This window comes from Lycorma delicatula, chromosome 1 (genome assembly GCF_047948215.1).
Source record: "Lycorma delicatula isolate Av1 chromosome 1, ASM4794821v1, whole genome shotgun sequence".
NCBI lineage: Eukaryota > Metazoa > Arthropoda > Insecta > Hemiptera > Fulgoridae > Lycorma > Lycorma delicatula.
In genome coordinates, this window is record NC_134455.1 from 175,820,472 (window position 1) to 175,839,254 (window position 18,783).

Below are 18,783 nucleotides of genomic sequence, written 5' to 3' on the forward strand. Positions count from 1 at the left end.
TAAAAATGAAATTTTAAAGAAATAAAGCTCTTGAGTGTAGTAAAATAATTAGAGCTTAAAAACACATTGACATTCATATCTTTAAAGAATTTGTACACTGTTAAACAACAGGAGTTCCAAGAGCCTCCTTGTAACTTTTCTATCTATTACTTTTAAAAATGTTTATTTTTCTTCCTTTTTTTTACCTTTTCCGCAAAAGAGAACTGTTTTTGACACTTAACCCTTAACCTCCTGCTTTATTTCGCGCGCGAATTGAGATTTCTGCAAACGTTTGTTTATTTCGTTATTACAGAATTGTTTCTCATCCAAAAAATCTGAAAAAATTAGGGTATGTTAACAATGCGTTATTAATTTATATTGTTCAACAAAAATTAATTTTTGTTAATATTTGATTATGTTGCGCGTGTAAAAAAAAATTACATTTTTTTTAGTTTTTGATTTTTTTTTTAGTGATCAGTAACCTATGTTTTTTTAATATTTATATAAACTATAGACTTTTCTGGTTAATTTGATGTAAAATTTATTTATATCCGATAAAAACTGATTATATAAATAAAAAAAAACTACATTTCAGAAAATTGTATTAAAAAAAATTTAGATTTCGGTAAACGTTTGTTTATTACTCAAATTAACACATTCAAAATAAGATATTCAAAACTGCTAAACAAAAAAAAAAATCTAAAAAGAAATAATATGTTACACTTACATTTCTAAAAATTTTGATTCATGTATAAAAATATTTTGAATAAAGAACAAGTATGGTTTAAAAAAAAATAATTTAAAATTATTGCTTCCTTTCATAAAAGTCACGTTCACTCGTTATTCTGTTGGATTTATGTTTGCATAGCAATTATATAAAAGATAACAAACTGCTAATGTATATAAGAATCAAATAAACAAAAAAATATCAAAATACTACGACTTAAACAATGACGTCAGTGAAAAAAAAGTACTGTGTGTTTGATCCCTTGTGAAATATCTACACTATACACGGCTGTTATGCTTATTACATTTTCTCATAATTCAAGGTGTTGTGATTAAATCCATATAAACATCTTTTTTCTATGTTAAATGGTTCATAAGAAATTTGAATTTGAAAAATTGATTACCAGTGGTTAATATAGTGACCAGAGGGCGACAAGGGGTTAACTTAGAAGAAATGGTTTTAAAACAAGTAGATCCTGTAAAATTGATAAAACCGTAAGATGTGGGCAGTTGGAACCCCCTTTGGTATTCCAAGGGTAAATAGGCTTATGTAGACTGCATAGGAGATCAAGGGTAAGAACAACTAACCTCTACATCTGTATTTACCATGTTATTACTAGTAATTAATTGGTAAATTGCAATTATTAATATTTGAGATTTTCATTGAATAACATTATACCTTGATTTGACGGTTACTAAGCATCATTTGGTAGTTACTTAAGCTTTACCATTTGATGAGCTGATAACAGCATCTCTTTGGTGAGTGACTTCCGTCTCCTCACTCCAAGAGATCATGACCTGTTATACCATGGTTATCATTCATTCATTATCAGTCTATTGGTTAAACTCAGCATTGAAAAATCAGCTGATTTTCAAAGTCGAGAGTTCTAAGATTCAAGTCCTTGTAAAGGCTGCTGCTTTTGTTTGGATTTGAATGCTAGACTGTAATACCAGTGATGGTTATACCAGTGTTTGTTTGATGGTTGGAGAAATATATATATATATTTCATTAAGCTGTAAACATAAACTAGTCTCTTAGGAAGATATATTTTCCTTTATATATATATATATAGTATTAGATCTCGTTATATCAACAGTAACATTAGTTACAGGACATGACATCACTGCTGAGAAATTTTATTCCTTAGAAGTATTGCTACGGAAATATTGCTTTAAATTATATGTAATTATATTTCTATTTTTTTTTAGGGTGGGCCTTATTATGATATGTTACATTGTCTTTTGGGTGCTTACGTATGTTACCGTCCAGATGTCGGCTATGTACAGGGTATGTCATTTATAGCTGCTGTTCTCATTTTGAACATGGATGTCAGTGATGCCTTCATCTGTTTTGCCAATCTTCTTAATCGTCCCTGTCATATGGCATTCTTCAGTTTAAATCAACCATTGGTATTTTTATTATTTATTCTTTTATCTACTACTATAAATCATTAAATTTAAATTTGTAGTGCTATATCTTTGAGGTTTAATGTATATAAAGTAAAGTAAACAAATTACTCAATTGTATAAATTGACCTGAGATGCACATGATGTGTTTTAAACACAGTAGATTACTTAACTGAACATAGTACTAATGCTATGATAAGATTTTTTTTTTTAATTTTTGTTTGTGATTTACTTTTCTCTGCACATCATTTCTAAAAAAAATTACATATACAAGGGTGGGATGAAAAGTTCTGGGATGAAAAAAAGACACAGAGGTGTCATTACTTTGCTTAATTTCTCGACAGCGTCTTCATTAGCTTACTATAAGAGTTTTAAGTCATTGCATCATTTGGCATAGTATTTACAGTTCATCAAAGTGGAGAATTAGGGTATTTTTGGAAAATGAAAAACTGGAAATTCTTGCAGTAATTAAATACTTTTTTTTGAAAGGTTTAAATGCAAAGGAAATTAACCCATATACAACTGAAGTTGCGATAATGCAACGTAATTTGTTTTGCTTATTATTTCTTGAAATAATATTTGTACTGTTTTTAAGTAGCCTGTTTTATTAATAATTTTGTATATTATTAAATATAAAAATAAAAAAACATTTTTGTTGGTAATAAGTATTTTTTGTTATTGTCGACTAAATTTAACATTTTTTGCTTCTTTTGAGATGACCTACAAATAATTTATATAAGAATAAACTCCAGTATACAATATTATTTTACCTGATTATTACGTCCTCAAAAATAGAGATAGTTTTACCATGTAAACTTATCTTACTGTCGGTTATTTATTATGTCTATATCTAAACAGAAAAAAATTAATGTTGTGTTTTTACAACTTCAGCAGCAATGAATATTCAAAATGACTCATTGTTATTGATATGTTTATTCATCACATAAACACAGTGCAGCTTTACATTGATCTTCTAAAAAAAAAACTTTGGCAAATACGGTGTTTTTGTTCTTCATCTTTCAATAGTTGAACAGATGATACCATACTTTAGTCACCATTCTTGTAAAAAGTTTATGAAAGGAAGACCTGTGCACTTTGATTACAAGGTGTGGTGTTTATGTTCTTCACAAGGATACTTTTTCAGTTTCTTTCTTTATTAAGGAAAAGAACCAGAAGTCGATTCTAGCCTTGGATTAGGTGCTTCAGTTGTTCAAAATTTATGCACGTTGCAGACAGTCCTTGAAAGCACAGTATTTATTTTGATAAATTTTTTAGTTTGTATAAATCATTAAGTTTACTGAAGAAGGAAAGTTTTTTCGCAACTGGAACAGTAATTGAAAATAAAATTCAAAACCGCCCTTTGGAAATTTCTCATTCTTTGTTAAGGAACCTCGTGGGTCATATGATTATCAATTTGATATTACCAATTCAATTGTTATTACAAAATGGAACGACAACTCTCCTGTTACTCTAATTACAAAATTTTAGTCCACTGAACCTCTCCATAATGAAAAAGATTTTCTAAGGTGAAAAAGTTAAAATTTCAATCAACAGCCAGATCTCATCAAGCAATACAATCGCTACAAGAATGGGATTTGTTCACTGGACATTGATGTCAGCAACTATCAAATAACAATGAAAAGAAAAAAAATGATGGTGGCCTTTGTTTTCAAACTTTCTTTATGTAGCTTTAGTAAATTTGTAGAAGCTTTATCAATACATCCACGAAAAACAAGTCTAGCAACTCAAACTTTGATGACTTGTAGTTATCGCTTTATTATCATCAAAGGCAAATAACATGGAAGAAATTGCTATTCCAAAAGTGTAGTGACTTGGACGACCAACAGTGTTTTCAACTGCAACAACTCAGTGACACTCAGTTGACAAGCATCTTCTGAAAAAAATGTAAATCATGGAAAGAATCCACTGTTGACAACATAAAATTAATATGGTATTTTTGTGTAATAAGTGCAGTTTGACTTCACCCAAAATGTTTTATTGATTACCATAAGAAATAAACATGATGTATTCATTATATATTGAAATAAAACTTAGACATTTAATTTATATTGTATCCTAATTTCTGTTCTGTTTAGTTTTTATTTAAATTTGTAAAAATATTAATCTAAATCAGTTTGTATTAATTTAGACACCCTTTCTTGTTGAAGTCGCTTATTCACAACATTTCTTAAATCAATAAATAAATATACCTGAGGGTCAGAAATCATATATATCATTCAGAAGCATCTATAAACCTAAGAAATTATTTTATGACCAGTGCATCAGTACGTGGCAAAATACAGGATTAAAAAAGAGCTTGATACAACATTGTAAGACTTTTTTCCAACAATTAAACGCTGGCACTGGATAGCAAAATTTAAAATGGGTCAAACATGCACTAACAATGAACCATGCTGTGGACATTCTTCTGCACTGACACCAGAAATGATAAAAAAAGTGTGTTAAATTATTTTGACAGATAGACAAGTGACAGTGAATGAGTTAACAGAGTCTGTAGGCATATCAACAGAATGCATACGCAATATTTTGCATGACCATTTGGGCACAAACAAGCTGTGTTTTCTCACGCTTGACCAAAAACATTGCCAAAAAGTTTTTAAGTGATTGTCTCGAGCTCTTTCGGTGTAATCCAGAGGAATTTTTACATCGATCTGTGATGGTTAATGCCTTGGATTCACTACACTACCAAGACAAAACAATAGTTGAAAAAAGTTAAACTGCTCCAAAAAAAAGTGAAATCAACTTTCACGTGAAATGTTGTGGCAACTATTTTTTGGGATACACATTTAATAATTTTCATTGATTATCATAAAAAGAATGAAACAATAAATGGTGAATATTATGCCTACTTAAGCGATTAAGTTAAAAAATAATTAAGGCAAAAAATAAGTGCATTTCCATCAACACAATGTTCCAACTCACACTTCAGTTATCACAATGGCAAAAATAAACGAATTACAATTAAAATTATTCCAAAACCCTCCATATTAACCTGATCTGGGTCTCGGTAACTATCACTTCTTTCCTATCCTAAAAAAATGGCTTGGAGGGAAGAGATTATCAACCAGTAATGAAATTGTTGGCATCATAGATGGTTATTTTAAGAAGTTGGATAAGTGGATGTACCTAACAGGCATAAGTACTCTTGTGGAATGCTGATCTGCTATTCGAGAAGAATAACATCATATTTTATTGTTTTTACTGTTATTTAAGGTGTTGTTTTGGGTGACCGCTTAACAAATTGTAATTAAAGAAAAAACTGAAAATTGTTTTTAGATATTTAGTTGAAGAGTATTTGCAAGTCCAGATTGAGTGATTATCTCTTATTTAGTATGGTCAAAATTGGGGAAAATGTGCAATCATTGTTCAAAATTTTATCTTTCTTCATTCCTTTCAAGTTTGAATTTTTAAAAATCTAGAAATTGCTTTTTAAATATTTACATGAAGATTACACTCACCAAAAATCAGGTTGATTTCTTCATTTGTTAACAATAAATTCAAAAAATAGTAAAATTCATCACCCCATTTTAACTCTTTAAAAATTTTAGAATTTAAAAAATCTTTTTTTTAGTGGATACTTATACTGTAAGAAAGAAGTACGTGTATATAAATTTTCATCAATTTATCTTTACTAATTTTTACTGTTGTCGATTATAAGTCATGACATCTTGATTTATAAGTATATAATTTTAGTTTTAAAATATACACAGAATAATTCTAAATTAGATATGCAAAAGTAACCTTTAATAATGAAAAAGGTAAATAACTTACAAATTGTTTGATGCATCATTGAATACAGTATACCTTGAAGTTTAATTCCTGCTTAATACCATTAATTTCTAACATGCGAATAAGTAATTCCATCAGTCATCATGGAGTCATAATATCGGTGCAGAGTTTGCTAATTCTTGTTTATGGTTTTATGAATACAAATTGGTTAATACCATTCGGAAACAGTTTATGACTAAATATTGCAAGCAACCACCTCAAAAACAGTCTGTTGTTGGATTGTACAATCATTTTATTGAAACAGATTGTGTATCACATAGGATGCCAGGTCAGGGTAGACCTTCAGTTTCTGAAGCGGCAATCAAATAGGTGTAGTAGACATTCATTCATAGTCCAGATAAATCAACAGGACATGCCAGTTTAAAATTGAATATTCCTAGTGTTACAGTATGGAAGGTACTGTGTAATCGACTGTCATTTAAACCCAAAAATTACAAGCTTTGAGTGAAAGTGATAAAAGATTTAACTGTTTTTTGGGTAAACATGTTAACCAAAATTGAGACTGAAGATAATTATCGTAATAAAATTGTGTTCAGAGATGAAGCAACCTTCCATACTAGCAATAAAGAAAATCGTAAAGAAAATAACGTTCAAATATGGGGTGAACGGAATCTACTTTACACAATTGAACATGAACATGTTCGATTGTCATTGATTATCATAAAACGTGCATTATATACACCATAATAATTTACCTTGTCCCGAACGGGACAAGGTAAATTTTTTTGTGCTGTAAGCTGTCACAAAATTTAGGTCCTTTTTTTCTTGTTAAGTCAACTGTAACTGACATATCTTACCTGCACATGCTTGAACATTACCTAATGCCACAGTTATTACTCAATATGGGCACAGAATTAGTTTTTCTGCAAAATAGCACGCCATCATATTATCATCATGCAGTTGTTGTTGTGTATCTCAATAGCAAAGTGCTGACTAGGATGTGGAGGAACAATTTCTTGGCCACCACAATCATCTGATTTAACTCCAATGGACTTCTCTGTATGGGGGATATGTTAAAGACACCATGTTTGTTCTGCCGCTTCCAGGAAATATCAATGAGCTGCAGCACTGGCTAACAAAAACAGTTGTTACCATTGATTGAGACATGTTTCATAGGATTTGGCAGGAAATTAATTATAAATGGGAAATTATCATGTTACAAAAGGTAGGAAATAGAAATAGGAAATCTACATTTACAAAAACATTTGTAACTTAAAGATATATGTATTGAATGTTGTATCAAACATTCTGTAAGTTATTTACTTTTTTCATTATTAAAGGTTAGTTATGTATAACAAATTTAGAAATATCCTATATATATGTAGGATAATTCAGGAGGATAGGAAAATAATCTGGGAACTGATTCTGCTTGAAATAAGGAAAAATGTTCATACAAATATGTCTGAAAATTCTTTGTTATCAAGTTACGCTAATGAAAAATTTCACCCAGATTTCAGTATTCTAGGTGAAATGAGATCATACTGAAATTTTTAAGGTGGCGTTATATAACGGGTAAACTTGGTGGTTGCTTATGTTTACTGACCTAAAAAAACCGGTTCCAGAACTGTTACTCCCATAGAATTCATGATATCCAGTGTAAAATAGAAAAATTCAGTAATGAAAAACACTGTCTTTTTTTTTAGGTTTGAGTACAGTAATGTTGTTAGATGACTAATAAATGCATAAATTTTTATATCAAAACTTGTAGAGAATTTAATTTTGAGAAAATTGAAGGGCTATGAAAAAAAAATCACCTTTATAAATTATAAAGGTGATTACCATTATAAATTATTTATTATATTTATATAATTATTTATTTATTTATTTAGTTAGTTATTTATTTTTATTTGTTGTGAATTTGTAAAGATTGAAAATAGCTGTATTTAGTTTAATAAATTTAAACCTTTGAAAAATTAAAATACTTTTCATTTACGATAAAAAGATTACTCACTGTGTTTTATACAGAATTAATGTTCAAAAATTCCTCCATTGACATCGAAGCACTTTTCAACTTGTTTCCTTACATATTCTATTGCCACTTAATGGTTTGTGTTCCTTGATGAGGGCAGCAACATTGAAAATGCAAGTGATCAGTTCATCATTCATCATGTGTGTTTACCTTTTGCTCATATCTGCATTTCAGGCCTGGTTGTCTAAGTGACCAATTTACTGGCCCTTTATGTCCTATCCAATAAATTTTTCATGTTAAGAATTGTATTGCTTCATTCATGAAATGTCTTGGTGCTCCATCAACTTGATAGTACATTTCAATTCACTTCGCCAATTAAAAATTTTTAAGCACTGTAAGAAATTCTTTGTTTAAAAATTTCATATAACTTCTCCCCATGAAATATTCTAGTATGGAAGGTCCTCTTAATTGGTCTAATTAGTTGATCGTACCACACTATATGTTCAATTCATTTCTCCAAATGAAAATTGTTGCTAGAAATTTTATTCAACTACAGCATATGGGTTTTCTTAAGACCACTGATATGAATTCCATGTGTTCATACCATTGCAAAAGTAGTTTTGTTAAAAATAGTTTGAATGGAATTATTATTGTTAACCCATTGACAAAACTGCAGTTATTTGGCATGGTCATCAAGCTGGAGGGTTGAAATGTCTGAACATGATAAGGACACAGCCTGTGAGTATAGTCCCTTCATACTGTACTTTGTGGAATATTGAGTCATGTAGAAATTCTTTGCATGGTTGTTGTAGGACTAAACTGTACCACCTGAAGAATGTTTTCCTTTCATCATGTACAAACTTTCATGTACAGGTTAACGTGCAGATGAAATATTAGGACAGGGAAGTATGTTATTCTCATGAAGATTATTGAAATTTTTGCAAAATATTTTATGGTTTGGATCTAATCGATCAAGATACTTACTTTGGTATTCTTCCACTGCAGTTGGAGTACTTCCATTGCAAAAACCGTACAGAAAAACATATCAGCATATTCTGCATGAGTGAAGAGATATGCCATTTTTCAAAATAAAGAATTCAAAACAGAATTTCACTTTTTTTTCTGATCGAATAGGAAAAATATAGATAAGTTTAGAGTACAACAAACATAAAAACACTCATAACTTGGTTCTCAAAAATAATTAAACAGAATCAAAATTATATCAAAAACAACTTAACCTTCTAACATTAAACGCATAACCACAATTTTAAGTCAACAATAAGTAGTATTCAGATTAATTTTGAAGCTTAGTTAGTGCTGCTAACCTAATTTTTCAAAGGTTAAAATTTATTATATTAAAAGCAGCTGTTTTAAATTTTTACAAATTCATAACACTTTTTTGTTTTGTTTTTTTTTTTTTTTTTTTTTTTAATAATAAAATTTTATTTTTTGTTTTTCAGAGATTTATTACATCAACTATCTCAGAATTAAATTTCTGAAGTTTTGTTAATAAAATTTACTCATTTATTAGTCATTTAACAAAGATATTGTATTTCAAAACTAAAAAAAAACCTGTTTTTGTCACAATTTTTCTGTTTTTACCATGCTTGTGTATGTCCTGCAGTAACGGTTGTAGTCTTTCCTCAATTGTCTTGAAAAAAGAATGGTACAATAATGCCAGAGATGAAAATGCACTCTACATTACGACCTTCAGAATGGTTTTTTCTGTAACTTAAGTGGTTTTTCAGCACTTCAGTAACAACTGTTCTGGCTATTTCTGTAGCCATTCAGGTAAAAATGACCGGGCCTTCATCTGACATTAAGTTTTCATTGTCATCCAAATGCTGCAACATATCTAGAAAAAATTCATGCGAGCATTCAAATCATCTTTTAATTACTGATTAATTTCAGTAATTAAAAGAAGAATATTATTATCTTTAATGCCCTTCTAAAAAACCCAGTTTACAAGGAGTGGAGGATAAAACTGTGCAAAATAAATGTGTGATGTTTTACAAAACATTATAAATTTGTTTACTGTAAAAACATATCTGCAATTAATTCTATTCATATTTTACTGCTGGTGATAGTGTGATTAGCTGATATGCACACAAAAGTGTGTATTGTGTGTGTGTTTACATTATCAAAAATGTGATATTTTGTTTTTTATTTCTTATTTTTCTATATTGAGAAGTATTTTTTACACTTTTATAGTGAGTGCCTATTTATTAAAAAAAATTTATATATATTTATATATAAAATATCAGTATAATTGAAATAAATTATGAGGTATAGAGAACTTTAATCTTTATCAAAAATAATTTACCTATTCTTCTACCTTGATGTTGTCCCCTTCAAAGTAGTCCACCTAGACTTGCAGAACATTTATGCCAGCTTTCTTCCAATCCTCAAAACATTTGTGGAAAGCATTTTTTAGTGTTGGTTTAAGTTCATTTAACAATTTTTTTTTATTTCATCTATCATAGCAAATCATCCTTTTAATGTTCTCTAATCAGTGGGAAACAAAAAAAACTTGCAAGGTGGCTTGTTTAGAGATTACAGAAGCTGAAGCATCTGTATGGTGTTATTTTAGGCCAAATAAATTAATAGAGAAGTGTGGACTTGAATGTTATCATGATAGAAAATTCAGGAATTGTTGACTACATTTGTGGTCATTTTCTTCGGATTGCCGTAAATGCAGTAAAACTACAAAGTAATACCATTTGTTGACCATATTATCTTGTGGTAAGAATTGCTGAAGAACACCTTTTTAATGGAAAAAAACAGTAATGAGAAAAACCTTAACATTCTATCAAACTTTGCATGCTTTTCACCTTTGATTCTTCAGGAAAGCTTCCAATTAAAGGATTGGACATTTGTTTCAATATCATAACCCATGATCGTCACCTATTATAATCATGCTTGAATAATCTAATTCATCATGATGTCAGTTAGCAATACTTCTTCAGTATTTTTACAATGAAGAATAATTAAAAATATAATAGTTTCGGAACAACTTTTGCTGGTAATAGTTTCATACCCAAAATATCAGTCAAAATTGTTTTACATGAGCTATAAGAGAGGTTCCCCACTTCTTCAGCACAGCAAATTCTCTAATACGATTCAACTATTTATTGATCACAGTGTCCTTTATTTTGTTGATATTTTCATCAGTTGTTGATATATTAGGATGTCCAACCCTTTTGTCATCTTGGCCTTCTTAAAACTATTTGAACGGCTTGTAAACCCTTTGTTGTGGAAATAACGTACTTGCCAAAAGCAGTCTCAGCATTGTCATCACTTCACTGGACTTTATTTCATTTTAAACACAAAATTTAATGTATATCTGTTATACCATCATTTTCAAACAAAATAAATCGTCACTTGTAATAAAATATTTCCTAATTTATATACCTACCAAATTTGAACTACATGTCTATTAAGGTAGAAATATTTATTATACATTGTTGACAGTGCTGCCATTATGTGGGAGAAAGTTAAACCGTCAAAAAAAAACAGCAAAGAGTTACAAATTTTTGTTATTTTTTATGTCACCTTGTACTATAGTGACAGTGGACTGCAAATTTATTTTATATTTTCACTAAAATGGATTCAATGGCTTTTTTATTTCAGATGCAGGCTTATTATGCAACATATAATGACCTTTTGAATGAAAACCTGCCTCATGTTTATAAACACTTTGTTGACTCCAATTTGACTCCAGATCTTTATTTACTAGACTGGATATACACTGTGTTCACTAAGGCAATGAATCTTGATCTTGCATCTAGAGTATGGGATGTATTTCTTAGAGATGGTGAAGAGTTTTTATTTAGAGCTGCATTAGGTGAGTATGATTGTACCTGTATTGTCATTTTCTGATTCAAAAAATTTTGTTTATAGTCATTGTGCTTTTATGTTTAATTAAAATATTATTATATATTTTAAACCCTTAGTTGTTTGAATTTTATTACTTTTCTTTCTTTTATATCTATCTTGGCAACTTCATTTAAACTTTAACAAATATAAGAGTTTCTAAATGTTTCTTGTAGCACATAAAATCCGAGATCTCAACACAGTTGAATTACATGGAATTATTAAACCTCAAAAATTGACAAAAACAACTCATTAAATGAATACAAATATAATACTGTATATTAGTTAACATTAATTATTTAGTTATATGAGATGTGCTAACCTCTTTAGTTTGAACACCATTAACACTTTTACTGGTACTTTTCCTGTTAATTCACTCTGAAAAATCCTTTAGAAGAAAAAGTTACAATCAGAGCTACTTAGTAAATTTAATAATAGTAAAAGCGCTTATTTAAAAATATTGAGAATGAAATTAGTAAGTTAAATTAAAAAATTTATACTTCTATACTGCTAGCAACAATGTATTGCTGTTTGGTTCCTGTTGTCAATTAATGGTAGTACTTTTATTTTTCCACCGATTGCTCCTTTTATTTGAATCACTTTACATATATTGTGTCATGGTAAATATTTGGTTTTATGTTTATCTTTCTATTTTAAAATTGTTTGCTCTAAGTAATATCTCAAAATCATTATGGACTTCCTATTTTCATACTACACATATGTCTGATGTGACTATTTATTTATATATTTTATTCTTCACAGAATTATTCTGGGTGCAAATAATTAGTGCCTAGAAGAAACTGTGTGTGGGTGCTAATGTTGTGTTCTATAATATGTTTTGCATTCAACATTTGGTTAATTATACAATAATAGTGTTTTCCAGTTTATTTGTGCATGTACGTATAATTATTTATATAAGTAAGTATTTGGATGGCTCTTCTTACAGTTGTTATTCATTATGCTTTATTTTTGATGAAATAAAGTTTAATTTTTTATTGTAGTTTGTGAATTTTAATTCATTTATTTCTCTGGAGATTGTAATTTTGTTTATAGAATTGCAATGATGAATTTTTCCAAAAGTCATTTTTTTACATAATTATATGATAATTTGAAAAATATAGCTTTAAAAAATTTTGTCATTTAAATCAGATCAATACTGGACCAGAATCGGGCCAAAACTGTCAAAATAACAAAAGATACAAATTCATCAAGTTAAATATTTCCTTTATAGAGTTGAGGAAAAATTCCCATAAATTATTGAATTTTACCTCTGGTATATCATATAACACATAGATAGATTATATTAAAATAGGGAAGAAATAAATTGCTACATATAAATATTTAGCAGTTTATTTCTTAACTCCCTCTAGGAACTGAAAACCAAGTGAATGTTGAATTATAATTAATGTGGATTGATGTAGAGAGAATTAATGCCATGAAGTGTAATTAATTGATGAGATATCTCGTATTGCTAAAAAAGATTCTTAAGAAAAAAAACAAGAATAGCCAGTAAGTAGTGGAAAACCTTTTTTAATGTATATTAAACTTGTTTTGGTTTATAAATGAGATTCTGTGAAAATACTAATAAAGTGAATAATTGGAACTGTTTACAAAATTAAAAAATAAACACTTTTAATTTCTTTGCAGAACTTAATTAATTGAAATCTTTCAAATGTTATTTTGTAGCATTTTTTTTTAATACACTTTACTCGTAACATTTTATAAAAAGATTTATAATACACTTATAAATTAAAATTTTCCAATGAATGATAACCAAAATCAAACAGTTTGAACTAAATAATGTTCATACAGGAAACTATCAAATGGATACAGCTGCATTAAGTAGTTAATAATGTTTAGACTAGCTGCATTTCAGAGAGTTAAGTTGATCACCTTTTGGTTCAGTTTATAAGTTTGCTATATCTAACGAATGGTTGTAATAATTCCATTTATTTTATAACAAATTGTTGTCTTACTTTGGTTTCTATGATAATGTAACAGTTAATGCTTGTTTTTGTACCATAAAAAATATATTTTTTGGTTTCTTTTTTTTTTGTAAAAAATAGACCCTTCATAATTATTATTACCCAAAATCAGAAAACACAATTGTCAGGATTAAATTCCAGTAAATTGTTCATAATGAATTATTAAAAGGAAATATGAGCTGTTTTATAAAACTAAATGGTAAAATGTTAAACAACAAACTTCCTGATTTTCTTGTCTTAATCAATGGTTTTTTTTTATATATTAAATTTTTTTTTTCTTGTTACTAGTTACTGTGTGTATCTTTTTGCAGGTGTTCTACATTTGTGCCAAGACACTCTTTTGAAGATGGATTTTGTTCATGGTTCACAGTATCTAACAAGGCTTCCTGATGACCTTCCTGCTGATCAACTGTTTAAGTCAATTGGTAGCATTAAAATGACAGTAAATAAGCAAACATTTGAACAAATATTAGCATTCCACTCACTAAGACATCAACAGGAAGCAGTAAACAGCATCCATTAGCAAGTGTGTGAGGATGTGTGTGTGTGTGTGTGTGTGTGTGTAAGAGAGGGAGGGTGAATGTGCATGGTTTTTATATATACATTCAAAATGATATGAATATGTATATCTATATCTATATATATAATATACATACACAAATCTGTTAAATTGTATGATGTGTAATATATTTTGTATAATCTGCATGCATATCTAATAATTTTGTTATTGTTAATATTAGCAAGGGTTGAGTTAGTTATAAGAGTCCACTATTTGATCTGCTCAGATATCCTATATATATTAGTTGTCGATATCTTTCTTGACAATTCTCAGTTCAAATAAAATGTGCTAACCTATGTGTGGTCTTTGAATCTTATTTATTTTATGTGAAATTAACAATAAAACTTTATCACTAAGACCCGCCAATTGATGATTGAGATAAGTTTGTTTTTTTTTAATTTAAATTAAGGTCTTAAGTTGTTCTTTTATTATTTATTTATGTTTTTTTTTTGTTTTTGTTCTTTATTATATTATTTACTGTACGTTTTTAGTATAATATAGATAATTTTATTAATGTTTTAGATTGCAAGACAAAACAATATAAATAAGAATTATAAGGTACAGAATATTTGCAGTTAATCATATTAGTGTATGAGCCTCGGCTTTGAAACTGAGTCGGCCCCAACTTATCTAATCCAGAGATGAAAAAATAAAGTTAAGAGAGGATTAGAATAAGGTTAAGAAAGGATGTGCTGACTATTGTTTTTTTATACTGTATAAAGAACACAACACAAGTTGCTTGACTCTCAGAATCGATAAATTACTGTTATGATATCTGAACTCTTGGGTTGTGTTATCTATACTCTGACTAAATAAGTCTAAAATAAAGCTGACATATCTTTCTTATCGCTGATTAAATAACCTTTTTCTTCTTTTTTACATTTTTCACTGTGTACTGTGCATGTACAGATGAGAATTTGTTTTGAATGATGTCAGCCAACAATTACATTGCTGGAATCTTTGTTTTAAAAAATTTACTAAGAAAAAAATAACAATCTTGAAAGAGGTACTCATTCTTCCCAGAAGAGGACCATTAATTTTCTGCTAATTCTCTTTCTACACTTGCACATAAAATTATCATTTTTTGAATGTTGGATTCATGTGCTAGTTATCTGTAAACAATTTTAAATGATTAAATAAAATAGTATCTCATCAATAGTACTTGATCACTGACAAGTTTGTCACTGCTCCTTTATTTTTAAGTGATGAATTTAATAGTTGCTGACATTGAGATTTTTACTTTTTGAGTTTTGCTTTACTGATTGCCCAGTACTGTCATTCTCATGCTCATTTTTTGTCTTCTTTCCTTTATTCATCAATTGCTACTTTGGACAATTTTCTTATTCTTCTGGAACCCTCTTCCAAATTTCTGAAATAATTTTTTGCTTGATTTTCTGTTAGCAGTGTTTGCAATACCAATTTCATTTATACAGATTTCATATTATTCAACACTTTTGTTAACTTCATGGTTGTTACTGGTTTACCAAATGCATTTGAGTACAAATCCATGATTATTAACCAGAGTTGTCTCTCTGATGATATCACTTCCGGCAACTTACACTTTTCAAATACTATTCTATTTTTTTATAATAATTTTACAAGCATTTACCTATCTAGCTTTTTGTCTACTATCTCTTTATCTGATGAAGAGTTATTTTCAAATTATTATAAAATATCAAGTCGTGACACTTGTTTACTGAAAAATGACCAGTGTGAATATAATATGAAATTAAGATAATTTTATGATTATGAGATTATGGTTATTTCATGTTGAGTTGTAAACAAAGATGTGTGTCGATCAATACACATGTTAGTTTGTAGTCTATAAGACTATGTTAATACGACTATAAGTTTGTAGGTGATGAGAAGTGATCTTTATGCGATCAGATAAGCCCACGCTTTATACCTATAGAAATTTGATTGACTGTAATCAATTTGATTCTAGATGTCAAGTTTTGTTTGACAGGAGTTATTCATTAAGAAATAAAGTATCTTCTTGGTCATGACCAAGAAGATACTTTACAAATCTGTGAACTCATTCGATTAACTCAACCCAATGTTATAAATAACTTATACTGTGGTATTTTATTTAAGTTGTATGTATATTGTTTATAACATATATTCTTTAAAATTAGTATTCAATAATTTGAAATATTACATCTTTGAACGTATTTAGCAACTTTTTTCCCTCATTTGTAACAAAATTCATCAATCTCTACTTATAGGTTTTTCATTTGCTGTCTGTGTGTATGTTTACATGCAAATTAATTTTGAATTACAAAAAAACTTATGGGTGACAAATAAATGTATATATGCAGCATCAAATCTTAATATCTACACAAATCTTTAATTTTGATTTCTTTCTATTACCCAAAAACCAAAAGTTGTAGTTTACCTGACAAAAGTAGTAATTTGATAGTTTCTGTTTCTGCTTAAAGGTTTTATTCAACTGTTGGTTTTGTATGTCCTGGATTTCTCTTTCAGATCTTAATCTTAATCTTGCAGTCTAACTCTTATCCCATCACTGTTTTCAGTTTTATAACTGCATCAATTATTTTAATATTTACTTCATTGCAAATACGATTGATTATTTTCTAAAACTTCAAATATTGAATTCATTTAAAAATAAATCTCTCTCCAAAGGACAGTAGATGGTGAAATAAGAAACAAAATATAGAGGTAGTTAAGGAAAAAGGAACTAACCAACATAAGTTAAAGTTGAGTTATTTAAGGTTAAATCTTTTCCTTTATTTTAATTCTGAGAACATCATCATTACTCTTCTGGCATTTAATAGTACTTTTTTCCATAGTTTTTAATGAGTATAGGACTAAAAAAAAAATTGTATTGAAGTAAAAATATTTTTAAACAAACACTACATTTTGTTTTTATTAGAAAACAATTTTCAAACATTTACCTACTGGGATTCAGTAAATAAAATTTGATTTACCTTTGATCTAAAGATTACCTAGGAATATTCTAAATCTGTATTCCTACTTAGTCTCAAAACTGCACTAGATGGGAATTTCGTCCTCTTAAATAACATAATGAACCACATTTGTGGTTCATAGAGACTGTTAAAATTTAGTAAAAATAAAATAATGTATATTACTATTAATCTTGCAGTGTGTGAAGTGTAACCAGGCAAGATAAAAAAATGTTACTTTTGCTAAACGTAAACATACAATTTATTTTTTATATGTAAAATTAAATATTTATGTTAATTTAAGTAAATTTAATGATACTAATGTTTGCCTTAAGTATCCCAATTATAAATACCTAACATATTGGTTTCTTGGAATAAAGTCTACATTGCTTTGCAGAAAATTTATCTTTAAAAACATACTATATCCCATATTTCTATATGTCTCAGTCATATTGTCAACAATTATCTCTTTGTAATTAGATGCTTTGTGTTTTCCAAGAAAGTTATTGACAACTGTCTTGTTTGCTTTTCAAGCTTCCGATTCTGTTCCCTGAAGCAACGCATCAACATGTTCATCTTTCATTAGATCTCTTTTCTGGGCCCCATTGAAGATACCTTGCTTGATTTTGGCATCACTAATTTAGGAAATTTCTGCTGTAGGTATTGGAATTCCCTTTGCCCATGATTCATGGCCTTCACATAGTTTTTCATCAAATCAAGTTTGATATGTAGTAAAGGTAAGAATACTTTATGTGGATCTACAAGTGGTTTATGTAAAATGTTCTTTTTCCAAGGTTCATAGTGTTCACGTACAGGCCATTCTTTCACAGTGTAATGGGATGCTTTTCTCTGCTATAAAACATGCATAGAAAACTACATTCCAGCAAACAGTACTACAACTTAAGTCACCACATATGTTCCATTGTTAAGTATTGTATAATAAACAGAATCAAGTAAAACGTTCATCATCTCATATAATTTTGTTACATTTATAGCATGGAAAATAGGTAAACTTGTAAATACATTTCCTATATGAAGTAGAACTCCTTTCAAACTTGCCTTGGAAGCATCTATAAACAGTCGCCATTGTTCTGGTTTATGTTCACATTCCAGATATTTCATAATTCCATCAATATCTGTGCAAAAGCCATATTATCCTTTGAAGAAAAGAACTGTAGTGAATGTTTTTCACAATTACGATAAACAGATGTTTTGACATTTTCCTGCAGTAGATACCATTCCTGTAGTTTGGAAACTAGGAGCTCTGCTTTCTTTTTTAGGTAAGTCAAGATCATTCAGTTCCATTTGAGAAATTAGGTGCAAACCTGATACTGGTGGCAAATAGTCCTCAGCATTTACAGTAACTTATTCAGTTCTAAATTTTCTGTTCCTTCACTCTGAAGATGATCTACCATTGGCCTTTTCGGAATAGGAAAGGTTTTTTCATGTGATACAGGTCTCAAAGCTGATGGTATATTGGGGTATGTGATCAAGTGTTTTTTTCTGGAAGTATGACCAGCAACCTGTGTGAGACAAAAGTAATAATCTGAAACATGATCATGGGTTTCCCTTCAGACCATAAGCACAGCAAAAGGTATTGAGCTTCTTTTT

The 18,783-nt window shown here is 28.9% G+C and overlaps 1 protein-coding gene across 1 annotated transcript in view; it reads left to right on the top strand.

Moving 5' to 3' along the window:
* The window catches only part of LOC142325652 (TBC1 domain family member 14-like), a 97,655-nt gene extending 79,340 nt beyond the window's left edge, over nucleotides 1–18,315 (top strand). The window contains exons 7-9 of the mRNA XM_075367682.1: nucleotides 1,915–2,115; nucleotides 11,462–11,675; nucleotides 14,001–18,315. Coding sequence (XP_075223797.1) covers nucleotides 1,915–2,115; nucleotides 11,462–11,675; nucleotides 14,001–14,212 — 627 coding nt within the window. The 3' untranslated portion in view covers nucleotides 14,213–18,315. The remainder of the gene's footprint in view (nucleotides 1–1,914; nucleotides 2,116–11,461; nucleotides 11,676–14,000) is intronic.
* The last annotated feature ends 468 nt before the right edge of the window (nucleotides 18,316–18,783 follow it).